The 24,508-nt window shown below is 40.2% G+C and overlaps 1 protein-coding gene across 11 annotated transcripts in view; it reads left to right on the top strand.

Moving 5' to 3' along the window:
- FCHSD2 (FCH and double SH3 domains 2) overlaps positions 1-24,508 on the top strand; it is a 240,726-nt gene that overhangs the window by 173,008 nt on the left and 43,210 nt on the right. For 5 of the 11 annotated variants that reach the window (XR_014814577.1, XR_014814579.1, XM_084975178.1 and 2 more), the window contains exons 10-11: positions 10,644-10,739; positions 18,109-18,225. Coding sequence is in view for 8 of the 11 variants with exons in the window: in XM_084975178.1 (XP_084831304.1) it covers positions 10,644-10,739; positions 18,109-18,225 (213 nt within the window). In the remaining 3 variants the exon portion in view is untranslated. Of the gene's footprint in view, positions 1-10,643; positions 10,740-12,210; positions 12,842-15,068; positions 16,313-17,118; positions 18,226-24,508 lie in introns of those variants that run through there. The other 6 variants (XR_014814576.1, XM_084975177.1, XM_021102291.2 and 3 more) reach the window with 3 other exon arrangements.

The raw sequence follows: 24,508 nt of genomic DNA, 5'->3' as shown, positions 1-24,508 counted from the left end.
TCATTCTTTAATAGTAATCTTTTCATTCAAAAGCATTGAGAGCCATCCACTTGGCTGGCATGTCACAGTGTACATAGAAAATAAATGAAGTTGATTTTCTCCAGGATCTCACAGATTAAATTTTTACAGTAGAAAAACTGCCCTTTGGAAGATGAATTGTTCCTGTTATTAGTAAATCTTTTTTTTTCCAATAAATTAAGTACATAGTCAGTTTCCTGATGGAATGAATATATTTATTAAAATATATTCATTTTAGAGGGAGTTTCTGCTGTGGCACGGTGGAATTGGTGGCATTTTGGAGGTGCTGGGACATGGGTTCGCTATCCGGCCCCACACAGTGGGTTAAAGGAACCAGCTTTGCTGCAGCTGCAGCTTGGGTCATAACTGCGGCACGAATCTGATCCCTGGCCTGGGAACTCCATATGCCACAGGGTGGCCAAAAAAAGGAAAAAAAATCTAAATACTCACTTTATAACTGCCTTTTTATGAGATCCAATTCAATTCTCTTTTGTAAGGGGGAACGGGAACTAGTGATACCTTAGAAAATTGTTTGGAAAGGAATCAGGGTATCCGTCTCATAAGACAGTGTCCAAAGACAGGAAGAGAAGGGACACAGACTCTTCTTCCTGAACCTCCCTTTGTGGTCACGCTTGTTTTCAGTGTACCATAGCTCCAATGCTGTTTTTAGAAAAACGTTTAAGGAGTTCCCATCATGGCTCAATGGTTAACTAACTCGACGGTATCCTTGAGGACACAGGTTCAATCCCTGGCCTCACTCAGTGGGTTAAGGATCTGGTGTTGCTGTGGCTGTGGAGTAGGCCATCAGCTACAGCTATGATTTGACCCAGCAGCCTGGGAACCTTTGTATGCCAGGGGTGCGGCCCTAAAAAGACAAAAAAATCTTTTAAAATGTTAAATTGATACGGAAATGCAAAGATCACAAGTCTAGTGCTTTGAAATCCTGTCATGTTTTTATATTCTTTTATTTTTACCCCCCAGGATCCCATAAAAGATATAAAAGGATTAATGTATGGAAAGAAGAATAGGAGGATGGATGGATAGTTTTGTGAAAGAAAATGTAGAAAAACTTTAAGAATCTGGGTGATAGTTATATGGGTGTTTCTGTACAATTCTTTTTATTGTATTTATTTGCTTATTTATTTTTGTCTTTTTAGGGACACGGCTGTGGTATGTGGAGGTTCCCAGGCTAGGGGTAGAATTGGAGCTACAGCTGCCAGCCTACGCCACAGCCACAGCCATGCCAGATCTGAGCTGCATTTGCGACCTACACCACAGCTCATGGCAACGCCGGATCCTTAACCCACTGAGCAAGGCCAGGGATTGATCCCGTGTCCTCATGGATACTAGTAGGCTTCACTACAGCTGAGCCACAGTGGGAACTCCTGTACAGTTCTTTTCATTTTTATTTATTTATTTTGCTTTTTAGGGCCATACTCATGGTGTATGGAGGTTCCCAGGCTAGGGTTCGAATTGGAGCTATAGCTGCTGGCCTACACTACAGCTCAAGGCAACACCAGATCCTTAACCCACTGAGTGAGGCCAGGGATCGAACCTGCATCCTCATGGATTCTAGTCGGGTTCGTTAACTGCTGAGCCACAACGGAACTTCTACAATACTTTTTAAATGTGTGTATACTTGATATTTCCCATAAGAGAACATTGGCGGGAAAGTCTATAAAAACATCTTGGTTTTGTTCCTTTTATGGAGAGGTTGATTTTTGAGAAGTGATCAGATTGTTTATGTGTATTGGCCCATTCAGTTTTGTGTTTCTGTTTTAGTACATTTTGGTAGCTTCCGCTTTCCTCAACAAATTGTCCATCTCATTTATCAAATTTGATGGTATAAATTTGAATATAAACTCATTTGCTGCTATAGTTGTTTCCGTTTTGATTTCTAATATTGTTTGTGCTTCCTCTCATTTTGATCAGACTTAGCAATCTATTTTATTATAAATCTTTTTTCAAGAGCTATTTTTTTCCACCTCACAATGTTGTTTTCTATTTCCTTAATTTCTGCTTTTATGTACAGTGTTCCTTTCTACCTTAATACAGTTTATGTTCTTCCTCTTTTTCAGGCTTTTTTTTCTATGAGGTTCTGTATTTTCAGTCTTTCTTGTTTTCAGATATATCTATTTGAGGCTAAAAAATTTCTCTTTCAACTTTAACTGCATGTATATGTGTGTGTGTGTGTATACATGTATATGTGTACACATACATACGTACACTTGTTTGTTAGTTTGTTTCTACATTTCCTCCCCTCAATAACCCGTGAGTTTCTCCAGTTTCCATTCAGTCAGTGCGGGGGAGTACGTAGTGGGGTGACATTTTTCGTTTTTATTTTTACGAGAGAAATTGTCCTCAAACAAAATTCTTTGAAATCTCTTTTTCTAAGAATGTTAAGTTTGGATTCACTACCTTCAGTTTCTAAAACAGGTAAATATATAATATTAAAATTTTGCTAATGTTTTATACAGCACTTAATTTTCTATGAGTTTTTAGCACATCCTCTGAGGTTGGTATTATCATGCTCATTTTATAGAGCAGAAAACAGACTCAGGAAGTTTAAGTGGCTTATTACCTTGAGGACACACACTCACATATAATATTTTCCATGCTCTACTACTGTCTTTATTATCTCTTTTTTATAAGGTTTTTATTTTTTCCATTATAGTTGATTTACAGTATTGTCGGTTTCTACTGTACAGCAAAGTGACCCAGTCACACACATGCATATTTTCTTTTTTTCACATCATCCCCCTTCCTGTTTCACCACAAGTGACTAGCAGGACCGCACTGCTGATCCCCTCCAGATGCAATAGTTTGCGTCTACTAACCCCCAACTCCCAGTCCATCCCACTCCCTCCCCCTCCCCCTTGGCAACCATGAGTCTGTTCTCCAAGTCCATAAGTTGTTTCTTTTCTATAAATAGGTTCGTTTGTGCCCTATATTAGATTCCAGATATAAGTGATATCATATGGTATTTGACTTTGTCTTTCTGACTTACTTCACTTAATATGAGAGTCTCTAGTTCCATCCATGTTGCTGCAAATGGCATTATTTTGTTCTTTTTTGTGGCTGAGTAGTTATTATCTCTTTAGCTTATATTATTTTCAAAGAAAAAGAATTAAAAATGAATAAACTGATTTAGACACATTGAAGAGATGTTTTTCTTTTCTTCTACATTCACTCCTTTGAGTATCTAGCTACCCAGGGATGAGGAATAAATGAGATGCCCTTATGTTTAAAGTGGTAGTAATAAAATTTTTGCAAGAATGATGTAACTAGGAGGTGTGCCCTTTTGTTCCAAGTACCATAAGAGCTCTCACCTGTGGTTTTATGCCATATGCTTTTCTGTTACAAAGAGCTTGTTATTCTGCTCTTATTATACTGTTGAAAACAATCTAGAGTTCAAGCCAGAAAGAAGCTTGAAACTCTTTTGGTTTTTATTCGACATCATTACTAGTTCATCTTTCAGGAGTGGATTCATTTTTTCCATGTAGATATCTAAATTGTAACTGCACAAGTTCTCAAAGATATGTTGGGGGTAATCCATACTGACACATTGTAAACTTGATGGTGCTATGTCTCTCATTCTCTAAAGGGAAACAGCTGCACATAGGAACTTTTGTTTAATTTTCATTACTTTGGAAGCTTGCTTTTCTCCTTAATATTTTATGAAATGCTTTGTATATGTAACTGAAGCAGATGTCGTCATAGATATTTTCTCTCGCATAATAATTCTAAAGGTAGTGCTGCTGGCCTTGGATTTGTTTATGTGTGCTTGCTTTCTGTCTGCATAAGGAAATTCCTACCAACTAATAACATAGTTATATTAACAATTCAGAAGTAACAATTTCCATATTTCCTTGGAAATTAAATTGTCCAGTATTGTCATTCTCAGTATCTTGAAGACTAAGCAAAAATGTAAACTTACAAAATGAAGACGAAAAACCACATGATCATCTCAAAAAACATAGGAAAAGTATTTGACGGAATTCAACAGTCTTGTTGATAAAGATACTCAGCAAATTTGAAACAGAAGAGAACTTTCTTAACATGATAAAGGGTATTTTTTAGAAACCTGCATCACATAACATACTCAGTAGTGAAAGACTGAAAGATTTTCCCACCTAAAACTAGGAACAAGACAAGGATGTCCACTTTCACCACTCCTATTCACCATTGTACTGGAAGTCCTGGTCAGAGCAATTAGGCAAGAAATACAAATAGAAGAAAGAAGAAATACAAATTGGAAAAGAAGAAAATACAAATTGGAAAGAAGTAAAATTACCTGTATTTGTACATTACAGGTTTATACATAGAAAAGCCTGTAGAATCCACAGAAATACTAGAGCTAGTAAATTAATTTAGCAAAAGTTGCAGGTACAAAATCAAACACAAAAATCAGTTGTGTTTCTATACTCCATCAATGAATGACCTCAAAGAAAATTAAAATAATTCTAATTGCAATAGCATTTGAAATACCTAGAAATGAGTTTAACCAAAAGATTGAAAAACTTGTACATTTGGGGAGTTCCCATCATGGCTCAGCAGAAACGAATCTGACTAGGATCCATGAGAACACAGGTTCAATCCCTGTCCTTGCTCAGTGGGTTAAGGATCCAACATTGCCGTGAGCTGCGGTGTAGGTCACAGACGCAGCTCGGATCTGGCATTGCTGTGGCTGTGCGTAGGCCAGAAGCTATAGTTCCAATTTGACCCCTAGCTTGGGGACCTCCATATGCCATGAGTACCGCTCTAAAAAGACCAAAAAAAAAACTTGTACATGAGGAAGTTCCCGCATGGTTCAGTGGGTTAAGGATTTGGCATTGTCACTGCTGTGGCTCTGGTTGTAGCTCTGGCACAGGTTTGATCGCTAGCTCAGGAACTTCTGTATGCCACTGGTGCAGCAGAAAAAACAAACAAGCAAACTTGTACATTGAAAACTACAAAACGTTGCTGAAATTAAAGAAGATCTAAATGAATAGAAATAATGTTTATGGATTAGAAGATTTCAAATCACTTATATTTCAATATTCCCCAAGGCAATCCATAGGTTCAGTGCAATTCCTATCAGAATTCCAATGGCATTTTTTTTCAGAAATGGAAAAGCCAGTCCTCAAACTGATATGTCCTGAAACATTGAAAAGAAAAAGCAAAGTTAGAGGACTCACACTTCCCAATTTCAAGACTTACTCTAAAGTTACAGTAGTCAAAATAGTATGGTACTAGCATAAGGATAGACATACAGACCAGTAAGAATTGAGAGTTAGGAAACAAACTCAAACACTTAGGGCCAGTTGATTTCAACAAGGTTGGCAAGGCCGTTTGATGGAGAAAGAACAGTACTTCAACAAGAGGTGCTAAGACAGCAGGATAACCACATGCCAAAGAATAAAGTTAAATCCCCTCCTCATTCCATGTATGGTAATTAACTCAAAATGGATCAACAACCTAAAACTATAGAAGACAACGTAGAGGTAAATCTTTAGGACCTCGGATTCAGCAGTGTATCCTTAGATTTAACATCAAAGCAAAAGCAACAAAAGAAAAGATAGACACCTGAACTTCATCAAATTAAAAGCTTTTGCGCATCGTAGTTCTCATTCTGGCTCAGCAGAAACGAACCTGACTAGTGTCCATGAGGACTTGGGTTTGAATCCTGGCCTCGCTCAGTGGGTCAAAGATCCCATGTTGCTTGGGGGATGCACAGAGATATATGGGAACTTCATATGCCGAAAGTATGGCCCTAAAAAGCAAAAAAAAAAAAAAAAAAAAAAAAAAAAAGAAGAAGAAGGAAGGAAAAGCTGTTGTGCATCAAAGAACGTCAAGAATGTGATAAAGACAGCCCGTAGAATAGGAAAAAATATTTCTAAGTCATGTGTTTGATAATTTAACATTCAGAATATATATATATATATATAACTCTAGAAGTTTTCTTGTGGCAGAGGCCCTTAATGATCCAGTGTTGTCGCTGCAGTGGCTTAGGTCACACCCATGCGCGCGGGTTCGGTCCCTAGCCTGGGAACTTCCACATGCCACAGGCATGGCCAAAAAAAAAAAAAAAATTATTTTTTAAAATGGGCAAAGGACTAAAGTAACATTGCTCCAAGGAAAACATACAAATGGCCAAATAAGCACATGAAAAGATCAACACCATTAGTTATTAGAGAAATGCAATCAAAACCATGATGAAGTACCACTTCCCACCTACTGGGATGGCTTTAATAATTAAACAAACACACACACAATAGCAAGTGCTGGCAGGAATGTGGAGAAATTAGAACCTTCACTCCTTGTTGGTAGGAATATGAAATGGTGCAGCCACTCGGGAAAATGGTTTGGTAGTTCCTCAGAAAGTAAAACCCAGAGTTACCGTATGACTTGGCACTTTCATGTTAAAATAATTGAAAACAAGTATTTGAATAAAAATTTGTGGGAGTTCCCGTCATGGCGCAGTGGTTAACCAATCTGACTAGGAACCATGAGGTTGCAGGTTCGATCCCTGGCCTTGCTCAGTAGGTTAAGGATCCGGCATTGCCGTGAGCTGTGGTGTAGGTTGCAGACATGGCTCGGATCCCGAGTTGCTGTGGCTCTGTTATAGGCCAGCGGCTACAGCTCCGATTAGACCCCTAGCCTGGGAACTTCCATATGCTGCAGGAGCGGCCCTAGAAAAGGCAAAAAGACAAAAAAAAAAAAAAAATTGTACGTAAATGTTCATAGCTGTATTATTCTTTCTAGCCAATAATTGTAAACATCCTAAATGACCATCAACTGGTGATTAGATAAATAAAATATGGTATATCTATACAATGGAATATTATTCATTCATGAAAAGGAATGAATTGCTGACACATCATACAACATGTGTCCCAAAGAATAAAAAATATAAATACCTGTTACCATATAAAAAAATGCTTTTTTATGGAGTTCCTGTCATGGTTCAGTGGTTAACAAATCCAACTAGGAACCATAAGGTTGCAGGTTCAATTGCTGGCCTTGCTCGGTGGGTTAAGGATCCAACGTTGCCATGAGCTGTGGTGTAGGTCGCAGATGTGGCTCAGATCCCGAGTTGCTGTGGCTCTGGGGTAGGCCGGCGGCTATAGTTCTAATTCGACCCCTAGCCTGGGAACCTCCATATGCCGCAGGAGTGGCCCAAGAAATGACAAAAAGACAAAAAAAAAAAAAAAAAAAAGATGCTTTTCTAGATTGAGTGGTGTCCCCCTAAAATTCGTTATGTTGAAGACCTAACCCCTGGTATCTCAGAATGTGACTGTTTTGGCCTTTGGAAAGTTATTAAAGTCAAGTCAAGTCACATGGGTGGGTTCTGTTCCAACATGACTGGTGTCCTTATAAGAGGAGATTAGAACACAAACAGGCACAGAGGGAAAACCAGATCAAGACACCAGGAGAAGATGGCATCTACAAGGCACGGAGAGAGGTCCTCCAAGGAAAGCAACCCTGCCAACACCTTGAGCTTGGACTTCTAGCCTCCAGAACTGTGAGGAAACAAATTTATGTTGTTCAAGCTACCTCATCTGTGGTACTTTGTTACAGCAGCCCTAGGAACTAACCCAGATGTTTATACTCACTCTTAATCTAGGAGTTGGAAATTAAAATCACCATGAGGCTCTATTTTACGCTTATGAGATTGACAAAAGCAGGATTGTTGGTGAGAATATGGAATGAGAGAAATTTATACGCTGCCCTGAGGGGTGCAGATTGACACATCCAGTTTAAGAACCTTTGACGTTATCTAGTCAATTTAAAGATACATTTAGCTAGTGGCCCAGCAGTTCCACTCCTTGGACTGTATCTTAGAGAAACTCTAGCACATGTGTACCAAGAGACTTTTGAAAGGATCTTCATAGCAGCTTCCTTTATAAGAGTAGAAAAAGCTGGAAATAACCCAGCTGTCCACTGACAGTAAGATGAATAATGGAAGCCCAGATAGCAAAAAACCTGAAATGTCTGTAGGCACATAGGTTAATATGACTAAGATTCACAAATATAATGTTGAGCAAAAACGCAAGCTGCAAAAAAATACACACACTAAGACACCATTTACACAGTTTGAAAATATCTAAGAAAACAGGATCATTCTGCGATACCTTGTATGTAACAGCTGTTAAAAGGAAAAAATAGAGGCGTGTGGTAAAATGCGGCGAGTGGGGTGGTTATCTGCAGAGGAGGTGCCCTCTCCGAGGGGCACATGTTCCCCCGCGGTGGTAAAAATTGCTTCTGATTGTTGAAGAGTCGTTTGCAAAAAAAAAAAAAAAACAAAACTTAGGTCTTATAGCAGGCCCCGCCACATAACCATGTATACATGGACATATCTTCTGGGGGCCACCATTCAGCACCCCACAGCCGTGACTGTCAGAAGAGGCGGGAGAGTGAAGGCCTCCTCAGGGAGGTAAACGCCACCTTGCCAGGAAGTCAGAAGAAAAACCTGAACCTGACGCAGTCAAGCGTCACCTTACAGGACACACGAGAAACAGAACACCACAGGAATGCAGTCAGCAAAATTCAGGCGATGGGAAACGCTACAGAACGAAAATTCACTTGCTTCAAATAAATTGCAAGGGGGCTGGGGGAGGTGAGGGAAAGTCCTGTATATGAAAAGAAATGTAAACAGCATCGTCCCTTTGCACTATGGGGACCTCACTGTGATTCCTGATTTGAACAACCCTTTAAAATGTGAAACAAATTTGAACACTTTTTCATTATTACATTTATTGTCAATTTTAACATGGATATGTTTTAAGAGTCTTTGTCTTTTAGACATTGTTTAGACTGAATTATTTATGGATGAAACGATTTGTCTGGGACTTGCTTCCATATAATTGAGGATGGGAGTTCCCGTTGTGGTTCAGCGGAGATGAACCCAGCTAGTATCCATGAGGATGCAGGTTCGATCCCTGACCTCATTTAGTGGGTTGAGGATCCGGCGTTTCTGTGACCTGTGGTGTAGGTCACAGACATGGCTTGGATCCCGCATTGCTGTGGCTATGGTATAGGCTGCCGGCTACAGCTCTGATTCGACCCCCAGCCTGGGAACTTCCATAGCTGCAGGTGCAGCCCTAAAAAGACTGTGTGTGCGCGGGCGCGTGCCCGTGGCCATGTAATTAGGGGTGGAAGAAGTGGGTGGGTTTACAGACAAAACAAGATTGGTATTTTTGGAAGTTGGGTGACAGGATATACAGGGATACATTATACTCCTCTCTCCTTGAAACATTCTGTAATGAAAAGTTAAAATTTAAGCGAGAAAGAAAAGAACCAAAGGCAGGAAGGTAAGTTTGTAGTGCTTGAGAGGCTCCCAGCTGCAGCTGGGAGGATGATCCTCTTGTTTCTTTTCTGGGGTGACTGGTGAGGCTCTGCGGGCTGTGTCACGAGCTCGCACAGCTATTCTAGCTTCCCACGGGAACCCAGGAAAAGAAAAGAAAACAGCTTCCCTTTGAGAAGGTGCTCATCCCGCCGGCCCTCCTGACCACACTGCCTCACTCCTTCTCCCCCTCACCTGCCCTTGAGTCTGGATTAAATACCACATTCTCTCGTACTGTATTTTAATTGTAGAATTTGTTTCTCCCAGTTTCTAGATTATAAATTCCTTGAAGGTATTAACTTTGTTTATTCATATCTGTTTGTGGATATAATCCCCCCCTCTGCGGCATTTCACGTCACGCCTGGGGAGCTGTCTCAGTGAATGGCTGTCCAGTGGGGGCCAGGGGAGCGATGGAGAACTGGAATGTGTTGGGAGATGAAATGCAAAACAAACCTCCTCCCTTCTCCACCTCCTCAGTGAACCCTTTTCCCAGGACTGCTGAAGTATAGCCACAGAGCTGCTTGAAGCTTTTTTTCCTGCTTCTGCCCATCCTCTGGGCAGAAGTGCTAAGGAGCTGTAAGAGGCTGAAAATAGGAAAGAGTAAGCAGTGTAGCGAAGTAGAAAATGGGCTTCTGCACAAAGCTTGCTGTTCCCACTCTTTCCCAGGGTATGGAGTGCAACAAACGCTTTTCAGAGGCAGTCTTTCTGTGCGTCAGAATTCCCCTTTATAAATTCCTTTCCTAGTCTGTCTTGGTATGTGTTAAGCTGGTAATTAGACTATAAACCTCCTTAAAAGGGAGACAAGAAGTATGGAAAAATACTGTTTTGTTCTATGGATAAGGTTATCTGGCAGTTTCCAAGTAGATGGAAATCTCCATAAAATGAACTTTGAGGGGACTACACAACCTCAGGGCTGGGAGAGAGGTAAGAGGCCGCTGTGCTTCCCTATTTGCATTCCGCCCCCCCCACTCAAAAGAATAACATTTTGTGGAATAGCTATCTTTTTGCAGTCTTAAAAATAGTGCATATTGTCTAGTCCTCAAATCTGGGCTAGTTTCTAAACTAGTACTTTCCAAATTTAGATTCTTGGGAAAATAGGACACAAGGATAACAACTATTACCTAAAATGAAGAAAAAGATAAAAAATAAAAAACCCTGTCATTATCATTTCTTTTTGGCTACATAGTGCTGGATAGTTTCTCCTTTTTGGAAAACAGCAGAATAAACCTTAAACTTTAAAATGGAATTCTTGAACATTTTAACTTATTAAAGACTTAAAGATGCTGTATGTTCTCTCTAGGTGGTACGAGACTATAATCTTCAGCTGTTTTTACGAGAGAATGCTGTATTCCACAAACCCCAGCCCTTCCAGTTCCAGCCTTGTGACAGTGACACTGTAAGGAATTTCCAGATTTTCATTTCATTTGTTTTTAAACTATGTGTGTGCTTACGTATCTGCTATCCTTGGAATTGACAGACAGAAAAGACTGACTGCATCTCATTAGTTTTACAACAGAATTGTGAGAATGCAGAAAAACTGACATTTCTTTTTTTCTAGAATGTGACTAACACACACAGTATCTTTATGCTAACAACTTGGTTTTTTTCTTTCTTTTTTTTTTTTTTTTTTTTCCTTTTTAGGGCTGCACCTGCAGCATCTGGAGGTTCTCAGGCTAGGGCTCAAATTGGATCTGCAGCTTTGACCTACGCCACAGCCCACTGCAACACCAGATCCCCAACCGACTGATTGAGGCCAGGGATTAAACCCATATCCTCATGGATACTAGTCGGATTCGTTTCTGCTGTGCCACAATGAGAACTCCTTTTTTTTTTCAATTTTCTACTTATTAGGGTTAACTTAAAAAAACAAGTTACAGGAAATCTGAAAACCAAACTGAGAGGAGAAGAAAAAAATATTCAGGAACACTTTTTTTCGGTTCAAATGTAAATTATGCTTTCTATTTATGAAATTCTTCACAGTATACCCTTCCAAAGAAACCAGTGGTTAAGTTTTAACCAGAATAGAACTAATAAATATAATAATGAATATGTGTATACAAATATTTTTATTGGTTTTATTAAGCAATTATAGGCCCTTTTCCTTTCAGATTTCTTAGAACGTTAAATCCTTAATTCCCCTCAGATTTCGTAGAATGTTAAAGTGTTAACACACATGCCAAATTGGCAGGTTTGTAAAAGCAGACACTCATCATACATTTTTATACCTGAGTTTACTCTATGAAAAATGATAGCCATTTTTGAATTAAAAAAACAGGAATACTAATTTAATAACACTTTTTAAAGGGTTTTTAATTTCTGCAAGGTGAGAAAGCCCCTTCCTTCAGTGTCGGTAGCCCGAGAGGGGAGTCGGGCTCTATGGCTGAGGTCTGTTGGTCCGCCTGGAGTCGAAGCCGGGGGAGTGGATGCTGTCAGTGCTCAGTGGGGTCGGTTTAATAGCAGCCTTTGCCGGAGACGTCGGCATTACTTCTCCTGCTGAATCTTAAGTGGCCCTGCTTGTGGCTGTGGGAAGAAATGTATTTCCCTCTGGATGATTAACCCTTGCCCTTTAGAGTCGTGCCTTTTTTTAATTTATCAGCTTTTGCTGAATGACTTACCGACCTTGTCCTGAGGATACCACGCTTGACTTACATTGCGACTAATTAGAGATGATTTTATCGTTGCCTCTTTTCCTCAGAAAAATCAGAATAAGAGTGGCTCTCATCTCTCTTGTCCAAAGCCCAATGACAACCCTCCATCTTTCTTTGTTTCCAGACGCAGTGCTAAATGTTCTTAGCTGTATGTCCCCATTTGCCTTCAAATTCTAACTCTGTGCTGTTTTCTGTCCCTGTGCACTCTTTACTGGGCAGAGTTTAAAAGCTGCCCAACTGGTGGATATTGAGCTCTCCCCTGTCAGTGCTCTGAGAATGACCATAGCTGAGGTATACGGGGTGTGGGGCAAGGGTGGGGGGAGGGGGTGTGGGGGGTGCATGTTAATGGAGGGTGGGACCGGCTCCTGGGACCAAAGGTACAAACATGTGTGAGAGCTCACTGAATGCAGAAGCCGGGGCTTCGTGTTTCTCTTATAAATTAGGGCTTTCTTTTCCTGTTCATAGTGAAAAGATTGAGCTTCTCATTTGTCGTCTTGTCTGAAGCCTCTTAATTTTCCTCAACAGTGTCGGGAAGAACCTTAGAGCTAATCTTGCTGTTATTAAAGGGGAAACTGAAGCCTAGTAGGGAAAAGGGTCTTGTCCAGAATCATACAGTGAATTAATGACACATTAATGTCCTGATTGCAATTTAATGTTCTTTCCACATGCTACTCTGTTTTCTGAGAAGAAATGTTCAGTACTTGGGGAGCAATTAGTTTTTTCATAACAGAAAAAAAAATGCTTGCGCATATATAAAAATCATTCCAAATTGTCAGCCATTGAAAAAGTCTTTATAGTACTCTCTCTCTTTTTTTTTTTTTTTTTTTTTGGTAGTTTTGACTTTTCTAGAGCCACTTCCCTCAGCATATGGAGGTTCCCAGGCTAGGGGTCGAATCAGAGCCATGGCCGCTGGCCTACGCCAGAGCCACAGCAACACGGGATCCGAGCCGAGTCTGTGACCTACACCACAGCTCACGGCAACTCCAGATCCTTAACCCACTGAGCAAGGCCAGGGATCGAACCCGCAACCTCATGGTTCCTCGTTGGACTCGTTAACCACTGTGCCACCACGGGACCTCCAACAGTACTCATTTTGAAAATGTTTTTACCCGTAAAATATTTTTGTATGTATTCTTAAATTTTGTTGTAGATTAAGTATTCTTACTGTCCACAAAGAATAAAATCCCAAATAATTGTTAATGGACTAGTAGTACTCTTTCATATGAGAATGGGGCCATTGTTGACTCACTTTTCTGGTTTCCCCTTGGAGTTGGAAGCACTAAGCCTGTCCTGGAGCAGAGAGCACCAGTCAGTGCCCACCAGCTCACTCACTCCTCCTGTCGGTCAGTGCCCACTACCTCACTCCTCCAGCTGGGTGAATGTAGGGCATTTAGGAAAGATTAATTGCCGTTATCTTCTATTGTGTTTCTGGAATTGCTCTTGTTCCTATTTTGGAGCACATTTCAGTTCAACAGACACAAAGTCCCTCCTGCCTCTGGGTGCCCATGGCTCAGGTACATGCTGAGAACAGCCGCTGCATGTTTAGACCCGGACTAGGTGAGCTCACCAACATGTGCAGATGATAAAACTATAAGGAGGCAGGTGCTGTGTGTGACAGAATGCTCTTGGTGTCCATTGTCAGGTACAATGAATGCATCCTGATGCAGTATAATGTTTTTTACAAATTTGTTGAGACATGTTTACGAATCATATAATTCACTCATGTCAAGTAATTATTCACTGATTTTTTAGTGAATTTACCAAATTGTACAACCAGCATCACACATAAGTTTTAGAACATTTTCATGATCCCAGTGAGATCCCTCATGTCCATTCACTTTTTTTTTTTTTTTTTTTTTTTTTTTAAGAGCCGCACCTGCAGCATATGGAAGTTTCCAGGCTAGGGGTTGAATTAGAACTATAGCTGCTGCCCTACACCACAGCCACAGCACCTCGGGATCCGAGCTGCATCTGCAGCCTACATCACAGCTCACAACAATGCCAGACCCCTGACCCACTGAGTGAGGCCAGTGATCAAACCTGCATCTTCATGGATACTAACTGGATTTGTTTCCGTTGCACTAGGGCAGGAACTCCCTCCATTCACTTTTAATCCCTAGTCCCCTCCCCTGCCCAGGCAACCTCTAATCTCTTTTATTTCTCTATTTGCATTTCCTACATATTTCATATAAATTGAATCATACAATATGTGGTCTGTTATCTCTTATGTCTTTCACTTAAAAGGTTTTTGAGGTTCATGTGTGTCATGGAATGTATCAGTAGTTTGTTCCTTTTTATTGCTAAATAGTATTCCACTCTATAAATACACATTTTTGTATCTGTTCATCAGTTGATGACATTTTAGGTTGTTACTTTTGGCTGTTATCAGTAATGCTGCCCTTAACATTTGTGGGCAAGTCTTTGTATGAATATGGTTTTTATTACTCTTAGTTGCTGAGTCATATGGTAAATTTATGTTTAACTTTTCAAGAAATTGCCAAACTTGTCTGTCTGTCTCCCTGATTATAGCGAACCTAGTGCATATGAAATAGTATTGCATAGTGGGGTTTTTTAATTTTTTGCTTTTTAGGGCCACACTTGTGACATATGGAGGTTCCCAGGCCAGGAGTTGATTCAGAGCTACAGCTGCCAGCCTACACCACAGCCACAGCAACGCCAGATCCAAGCCACATCTGTGACCTACACCACCCCTCGTGGCCATGCCAGATCCTTAATCCACTGAGCGAGGCCAGGGATCGAACCTGCATCCTTGTGGATACTAGTCAGGTTCATAACCCAATGAGCCACAACAGTACTCCTTTTCTTTTTCTTTTTCTTTTTTTTTTTTTTTTAATTTTATGGCCACACCCAGGGCGTATGTAAGTTCCTGGGCTAGGAATCAAATCTGAGCTGCAGCTGCAACCTGGACCACAGCTGCAGCAACACTGGATCTGTAACCCACTGTGCCAGGCTGGGAAGAGAACCCATGCCACCACAGAGACAACTCTGGATCCTTACCCCGCTGTGCCATAGCCAGAACTCTAAAATTCCTTTTCATTTTATTTTAATTCATGATTATTTTGAGTTATGTTTTAGAATGACCAAAAGGAACTGGGCAAAATGCTTTTGTATACAATCGTCTATCATGTAAAGCCATAGAATTAAGTTAGTAATCTTAGTATTAATCATAAAATGGTGACAAGTTGCAAGTGATCAATGGCAAGTTTTGTCTGATTTAGTAACTTAGTAGCTGACTCCTGGTTAATACTGACAGATTTCCTTGTCTCTATTTCCATATAGAGTTGCCAGTTTCTAAAGTATCCTTTCCATGTATCTTCAAATACCATTTCTCATATGATACTAGAAAGTCAAAAATCTTTCTAGAAATAGTAAAGTTTACCTTTCTTCACTGAAATGAAAGTTTTTAATGCAGGTTTGTTCTGAGGAGGATATAGAATGTACCCTAAAATTCCCTCCCCCCAAAAAAGATAGTCTTTGAGAGAGAATTCATAAGTACATGTACCAGGATCTCTATGCTGAAGGGTCATTCAGTTCTCATGTGGGTCATGCTTGTATTAGAGATGCATGCAGGTGTTGTACAATGAGAAGTCGCGGACTTTGGAGTCAAATCCTAGCTGTGCTTTGTGCTGTGTTTATTTTATTTATATATCTATATACGTTTAACCTCTTGGATTCAGCTTCCTCATGTGTAAAATGACGACGTTACTGGGTTTGAAAATTAAATTTAATTCAGTGCCTGGCACATACTAGCTAGAAAATAAATGTCGACAGCCTTTTTTTTCTATCCACAAGACAAACGTATTTTTTTTAGATTGTGCCACTCATTACTACAGGCAATACTAAAATGTCAAATCCAGGAGACATTACCAAGATTATGAAATTGTATCACCCTTTTGCAGTCATGGCCCTCAGCTCCCAACTCTCTTAGTGAGTTGATCACTGAAAGTCCTTTGGAACTTCTGCTCTATTTTATTCCACAAAGCAGGGCTCATTAACCTCTCACCAGTTTTTAAGCCTAAAGGCAACCTATATGGAATAAAGAGTAGCCAGTAGCTAACAGTTAGTGCCCATTCGTATTCCTCTTGTAAGTATGTGACTTGCACTGCTCAGCACCCCTCTGCCCTACTCACATCTCTGTGTGTCTCCTTGCGTGACCAGAGCTAGTGAGGTGACCCCAGGCTAGGGGTCGAATCTGAGCCACAGCTGCCAGCCTGTGCTACAGCCACAGCAACGCCAGATCCGAGCCGTGTCTGTGACCTACACCGCAGCTCGTGGCAACGCCAGATCCTTAACCTGCTGAGCGAGGCCAGGGATTGAACCTGCGTCTTCATGGATACTAGTCGGGTTCATTAACTGCTGAGCCACAGTGGGATCTCCTTTAATCCAATTTATAAAATTCTGTTTGCTTTATCAATTTTGAACTATATGACCTTGCCAAAAAAAAAGTCAGTTTTTAAAGAACTTCCCACTATCAACTGAAAAAAAATGCACAATATGAGAGTTGTGAGTTAAGTTTTATTTGGAGCAAACTGAGGCCTATAGCCCAAGCAGCAGCTTTCAGGTAGCTCTGAGAAACTGCTGCAGCGAGGGAGGGAAGATCGGTGTTATACATGGTTTTAGTGAAGGGGAGGACTTGCGGACAGGCGCACATTTTTTTTTGCAGAAGATTGTTGGAGCTTTCCCAGAGCACAGCATGCCGCATTCCTGATCTCCACCCTGAACTTCTTTCCAAGGGTGTTGAAGGCAGCAGCCATGGCAGCTTGTGATTTAATCCTTGTAGAGGCAGGTGGCAAGTGCCAATTTTTAGTTGACACCACTCTAAAATGTTCCTTCGTTTGTATTAAAATCCTGTTTGGTTAATTCATATTTAAGGAATTACTTTCTTTCCTTGTTATTTCAATCAAGATTGTTTTTCATGGGTTCTCAAGAGTGTAGAGAAAGTAAAAATAGTTCAGTGGTTGAGAGCTCTAATTCTGGAATCAGACTTGTTTAATCAAAGTTGTAACACTTAATAATTGTAACTGAGGAGTTCCCATCATGGTGCAGTGGTTAACAAATCTGACTAGGGACCACAAGGTTGTGGGTTCTGTCCCTGGCCTTGCTCAGTGGGTTAACGATCCGGCGTTGCCGTGAGCTGTGGTGTAGGTTGCAGACGCTGCTCGGATCTCAGGTTACTGTGGCTCTGGCATAGGCTGGTGGCTACAGCTCCAATTAGACCCCTAGCCTGGGAAACTCCATATGCCGCTGGAGCGGCCCAAGAAATGGCAAGAAGACCAAAAAAAAAAAAAAAAAAAAAATTGTAACTGATAGACACTGGAAATTTTATTTAGCATCTCTGAGCTTCTGTTTCCTTTTCTCTAAAATGGATGACATCTCATAAGATTGTCATAAAAGTTATATAAACACTTTCCACAGTACCTTGCCTAGTAGGGTTTAACTAATACGATTGCTTATTTAGATTTTGTAGTTTGTTCTTTGCGAAATATGGTCATAGCATTTCAGGGCAAGAGGAAACCTTAGTGATTATTGGACCTGGCACCCCTGTCTTTCATATGACGTTAAAGCCCAGAGGAAGGACAAAAGCTGGTTTGAGGTTTGGTGGAAGTTGGTGATGGACCTATACCTAAATTAAACCCAGTATTTTTGCGAGTGGATAGGTTGTTATTGTTATTATATTGTTTTGTTCTGTCCTTTTCACTTCTATCCAGTGATACTTTCTTTAATCCCATTGCAACTATTGAGTTGTTTCCATTTTATCTATGTAACTATTTTGTATCATAGTAAATGGGCATGAGTACTTTTTTCTGCTTTGCTTAGCTTAGCTAGCTTTCTTTATACCCAAAATGGACCAATCTGCAGTATTAGAGATGACGCATTCAGAAACGTAAGACAAGATATTGTGGTCGTTTATGGCCTTCATACTGTCTTTGTCGTCTGCTCATCTTCTGTGATTTGAGACATTGCTTCCCACGGCGGTGGAGCATGCCTCGTGTTTTGAGTGCCGATTCAGTGAAGGCCCTCTGGTCCGCCTGCAGAATGGTAGTGATTTCAGTGAGCGTAACAGTACTTCTCTCCCTGTTCTCCCTTGTGTCACAGAGCCGACAGTTGGAATCGGAAACTGGGACCACCGAGGAGCACAGTCTAAACAAGGAGGCTCGGAAATGGGCCACCCGTGTGGCACGAGAGCACAAAAATATTGTTCACCAGCAACGGGTAAGTGTCCTAGAGAATCAGGCTACATCTGGCTTAAGCCAAATGTCAAACTAGTTTAAGGAGTTGAATTGTATTGATGCGGAAAATATCTGATGTGTGTTTTCTCCATAATTTCTCAATACTCAAATGTAAGTTCTCAGCCACCCACTAAGCTTGCAAATTCCTTAAGCCTTCTAGCAGCAACACAGTCTTTTATACGTTTGCCATAGAATTGCCCATGACTCGTGACAGTGTATTGGAATCTTTTGGGCAGTGGAAGAGACGTGCATATGTTGAATTAGGCATTTCATCTCCAAGACAGACTTTTGGAAGACACAGTTATAGGGTCTGTGAAAATGTATCTTCAAGACTAAACTTTAAGCACAAAGAAATTTTTTTAGCCATCGTAAATTTTTCCTATTTTCTATTTATTTATAACTTTGTTCTTTTTCTTTACCTTCATATCCAACTTCTTAAAAGAATTGTTCATGTTTAGTATCTATATTTCCTAACTTACCATGTACTTTTTAGCCTGTTACATTTGGGCTTTTTCTTCTTCCCTCCCCTGCACCAATTCATAGAGGCCACAAGTGTCAGTATCACTGACGGTGTTTCTGTTAACTAAATCTAAAGTGGACGCTTTGATTTCTTATCTTACTTATTAACCTCTTGGCAGTTGCATCACAATTGACAGTTCCCTGGTCACGTCATCCATGACTTAAACATTGTCGTGGTTTTCCTTTTCTTCTCTAACATTCCCAGATACTTTTTTTTTTTTTGATCTTCTGTCTTTTGCCTGGGGTCTGATCGGAGCTGTAGCCACCGGCTTATGCACAGCCACAGCAGCTCGGGATCCGAGCCACATCTGTGACCTACACTACAGCTCATAACAATGCCAGATCCTTAACCCACTGAGCAAGGCCAGGGATCCAACCCACAACCTCATGGTTCCTAGTCGGATTCGTTTCCGCTGCGCCATGACAGGAACTCCCCTAGATTCTTTTAAAGGTTCTTCTTTCTTCATCTTACATTTAAATATTTAAATTACTTAGATCTCTATGCTAGGACATCTTCTCTTCTTATTTTTTATTCTCACCATAGGCAGTCTTTACCACTGCATGGTTTCACTTACCAACAAATCATAAATTAGCATCTCCAACGTTGGGCCTTCCTTCTGTGTATACGTATGTCCTCTGGCCTGCTTTGACATCTTTTCACCAGCATCTCAAATTTAGTGTTCCACTTATCCAATGCTGCATAACAAACCACCTCAAACTTAATGCCACACACAAGAAGAGCGTCTTTTAAATTGTCTCTTAGTACTCTGGAGCTTGGATGGGCTCAACTTGGCAGTTGTCACTGAGAGGTTGGAGTCCGGGGCGGGGGGGGGGGGTCTCTCGTATGATTACAGTCATACAGTGGTTGGCTGCTACTGCGGAGTAGTTATCTCGCAGACTTTATTATTGTGATCTTTATTAGTGTGACCTGTGATAGGCTTTAATCTAGTGAGATAAAGTTGAAGCAATAAAATGAAAGAGTCAGGAAAAAAAATTTTTTTAATTATAGCTGAGTTCCCATTGTGGCTCAGCGGTAACGAATCCAGCTAGTATCCATGAGGACACGGGTTCAATCCCTGGCCTCGCTCAGCAGGTTAAGGATCTGGCATTGCCATGAGCTGTGGTGTAGGTCACAGATGCAGCTCAGATCTGGCATTGCTGTGGCTGTGGCATAGGCTGGCTGCTACAGCTCTGATTTGACCTCTAGCCTGGAACTTCCATATGCCACAGGTACAGCCTTAAAAAGACCCCCCAAAAAATTATAGCTGAAAATTGTCCACATTTATTAAAAACTATAAACCCACAGATCCAAGGAGCTCAGCCAACCCCAGGTAGGTAAAACAAAGAAGATCTCACGCCAAAGTACATCATGTTTAATTTGTTAAAGTGCAGTGACACTCAATGGTGAGAGTCTGAAAAATAGACAAATGGAGCAAAGAGTCTAGAAATAGGCACACACAATTGATTTTTAACAAAGATGTGGCAAATTTATAAAAATGCTTAATAAAATTTAATAAAAATGAATCCAGCCCCTGGGCTTTAGGTAATGACTAATGAGGTTGCAAGGATGAGTCAACATTAGAAAATAGATCAGTATAATAAACTGCATTTACAGAATAAAGAGGAAACATTCTGTGCTTATTATCAGAGTTGCCAGCACTTGATAAAATTTAGTATGCCTTAGTGATTAAAAAGTAAGACAAAATTCTCAGCCAGCTGAATAAAGACCTTTTCACTCTGACCAGGATATCTTCCTGAAGCTTACAGCCACATTGTATTTGATGGTTTTATTCCTTTTCTATAGCTGCCATAACAAATTACAGCAGACTTAGTGGCTCAAAACAATACAGATTTATCCTCTCACACTGCTATAGGTTAGAAGTCTGGATGGGTTGGGCTGGGTTTCTGCTCTGGCTCTAACAAGGCGGAAATCAAGGGGTCCCCTGGGCTGGCCTCTAGGGGAGAACCCACCTCCAAGCTCATTCAAGCTGTCATCAGAGTCTAGACCCAGGAGTTCTCTTGAGGTGTAGCAGGTTAAGGATACGGCATTGTCACTGCAGCAGTTGGCATTGTTGCTGTGGCGGAGCTTTAATCCTGACCCAGGAACTTCCCCAAGCCACAGATACGGCCAAAAAAAAAAAAAAAAAAGAATCTAGTTCCCTGTAACTGTAGGAGCGATAGATAACGTACCAGCTGGGGGCTACCCTTGGCTCCTAGAGGCCACTGTCCGTGGTCCTTGCGGAGGCTCCTGCAGCTCAGAGCCAGCAGCAGGGCCTTGTGACCTTCACATGCATGGACTCGCTCTGACTTGCCCTTCGGCCCGTCTCTCATCTCACTCCCACTAGAGAAAGTTCTCTGCTTCTAAGGGGTCATGGGATTAGATTAGACTCATTCGGGTAATCCAGGATGATCTGTGTTAAGGTCCGTAACTCTGCTGTATCAGTAAATTATATTTCACATGTACTCAGTTCGAGTACGAAGGTATGAAGATCTTTAGAGGCCAGTCTTCCTATTATGGTGATAAAATAAGAAAATAGTACCCATCACCACTATTTTGTCAGTGTTCTTAATGAAAGAAAGATAAGGTGTTTAAATATTTGGAAAATAATATCTGTATTATGTATTTATGTTATTATGATGTGGTTGTGTACCTCCAAAAGCATAAAAGACCCAGCTGTCAAACTATTAATGTGGTAAGCATTCAGTAAAGTGAATAGATATGAGACTATAAAAACATTAATTTTCCTCTTAGCTAAAAATAGTAGTAAATTCTAACATATAGTTGGGAAAAAATTATTCACCACAGCAGTAAAATACTGGTGAATCAACCAGTGAATGTCGTGACCCATAAGAAGAGTTGTGTTTTTTTTTAACCAAAGAATGACACGACTAATTGGAGAGATGCAAATATTGTGGATTTTTTAAAAATTTTTCAATCACTTTTGTTAACTGACGTGTAGCTGATTTACAGCATTATATAAGTTTCAGGTGTGCAACATGGCGATTCACAATTTTTAAAGATTATACTTATTATAAAATATTGACTGTATTCCCTGTGCTGTACAGTATATTCTTTTAGCTTTTTTATTTCACGCATAACTTTGTACCTCTTAATCCTTCATCCCCTTTTTGCCCTACCCAGTTCTCTCTCCCCACTGGTAACCACTAGTTTATATCTGTGAGTCTGTTTCATTTTTGTTATATTCACCAGTTTATTTTATATTTTAGATTCCACATATAAGTGATAATATATACCATGCATCTTTCATTTTTAAAAACGTGGACTTTAGAGTTCCCGTCATGGCACATCGGAAATGAATCCGACTAGGAACCGTGAGGTTGCGGGTTCAATCCCTGACCTTGCTCAGTGGGTTAAGGATCCGGCGTTGCCGTGAGCTGTGGTGTAGGTCACAGACGCAGCTCAGATCCCACACTGCTGTGGCTGTGGGGTAGGCCGGCAGCTACAGCTCCAATTAGACCCCTCACTTGGGAACCTCCATATGCCATGGGTGTGGCCCTAAAAAAACAAAAAAGACAAAAAAAAAAAAGGTGGATTTTTATTAAATTTATTTGTAATTTCAATGAAATCCCAACGAAACTTAAAAGATGCTTTTGAAGGAACTTCACGGTCTGGTCTTAAAATGTGTCTGAATTTTTTTTAATGTACAAAAATAGCCAAGAACAACAAGATGTTTGTGTGTGAAGACATACTGAAACATGCAGTGAGGACTGTAGTAATTAAAACTATAGTATCATACAAGAGTCAACAGATAACATCAAAGAAAATTATCTCTGTGTGTGTGGACCTTTAGATACTGATTCCAACCAACCAACCATGAAAATTCATATTCAGGCAGACAGGGAATTTTAATAATGAGCAGTATATTAAGGCTACCAAGGAATTATTGTTAGGTCTAATAATAATATTGTTTCTGTATTTTTTTAACTTTCTATTTTTAGAGACTTTTACTAAAACATGTACGAATAAAATGACATGCTATCTGGAATTTGATTTAAAATGCTTTAGCAGGAGTTCCCATTGTGTCTCAGCAGGTTATGAACCCAAATAGTATCCATGAGGATGCAGGTTCAATCCCTGTCCTCACTCAGTGGGTTAAGGATCCAGCCTCTTCATGAGCTATGGTGGTTGCAGACGTGGCTTGGATCCCAAGTTGCTGTGGCTGTAGCATAGGCCAGCAGCTGCAGCTCTGATTTGACCCCTAGCCTGGGAACTTCATATGCCACAGGTGTGACAAAAAAATTAAATGAAATGAAATATAAAATAAAATATTTTAGCAATGAAGAATAAAGAATAGGCAAAGCAAATGTGGAAGTCTTGTTAACTTGAATCTCCATACCTGGTTTATATAACAGTTCACTTTGCTCTACACTTGGAACTAACACAACATTGTAAGTTAAGTATACTCCAATATGAAATAAAAATTAAATTTAAAAATAGTTCATCATGCTTGTCTCTTTACTTTTGAGAACACTTGAAATTTTTCATAATAAAAAGCATGTCAGTGGCATTGCGAATCTTTGGGGAAAGGATTTATTCAGTAACTGGCAGAGCAATTGTCTGTTCATTTAGGAAGAAGTACAAAGTTAGATTTTTCCCTTCTGCCATAAAAAGGTAAATTTCAACAGAATTAAAGAACTAAGTGCTAGGTTATTGAAAACTGAAAAATTTTAGAATATTTTTACTTTATCACCAATGCCTTTTTAAGTAAAACCCAGAACCCATAAAGTTAAATGATCAATAAATGTGAGCACATAAAAAACAAAAACTTCTATAAAAACTAAAGAACTTTTTAAAATTAAGAGGAAATGAAATGGGAGGAGGTATTTGTGACAACAGAAAAAGGACTAATATCTAGAAGAAAATATATTTAATAACAAAAAGACAAAAATTAGAGAAATGGATAGAGGATATGAATTGTCCATTTATAGAGAGAGAACTGCAGATGACCAGCAACAGATGAAATGATATCCCATTACAAAGACACGAAAGTTGAAACAATGAGATAATCTTTATAAAATTGAGAAGAGTGGCGCCATCGCGCGTTGGTGAAGTGCAGAGAAGCACATGCTCTTACACACGCCTCCAGGGAGGGTAGGTACGGCTTTTTGCAAGCAGCTTGACAATGTCTGTTCGAATATACAATTTCCACTTCTGCGTTTTTAGCGTAAATAAATATTCCCCTGTGTGTTCCCAGAGTCACTGACTAGGTTGTTTGTGCAATACTATTCATAATAGCGAGAAATTTAAAAGCTCGGGTTGGCGGTAGAGTAAGAGTGAATAAACTGTGGTCCAGCTGAACCACTGAATTTGAGAATGGAGTCAGTCTGTCTGTACAAACACTAAAAAGTTTCCTAGACACATTCAAGGGGTGATAGACCTTATTTCATTGTTTTTAAAGCAAAACTGTGCAAAGTATGTAGGGAAATACATAGTAAGTGTTTTTATGAAATACACATAAATCAGTGGGACCGTGGTTATCTTGAGGCAAGGAGCACACGGTGGGGTGTACAGACACAACAGACTTGCCATTTTGTATTAATCGTTGTTGTTGTTGTTGTTCTTTTGTCTTTTTGCCTTTTCTAGGGTCGCTCCCGCAGCATATGGAGGTTCCCAGGCTAGGGGTCTAATCAGACCTGTAGCTGCCGGCCTACACCAGAGCCACAGCAACGCGGGATCCGAGCTGTGTCTGCGACCCACACCACAGCTTACAGCAACACCAGATCGT

This window comes from Sus scrofa, chromosome 9, assembly GCF_054392235.1.
Source record: "Sus scrofa isolate SSC_HxYL_T2T_F1_AM1 chromosome 9, Sscrofa_HxYL_maternal_Yorkshire_Landrace_v2.0, whole genome shotgun sequence".
Lineage (NCBI taxonomy): Eukaryota > Metazoa > Chordata > Mammalia > Artiodactyla > Suidae > Sus > Sus scrofa.
This window is presented reverse-complemented; position numbering and strand designations above follow the sequence as displayed.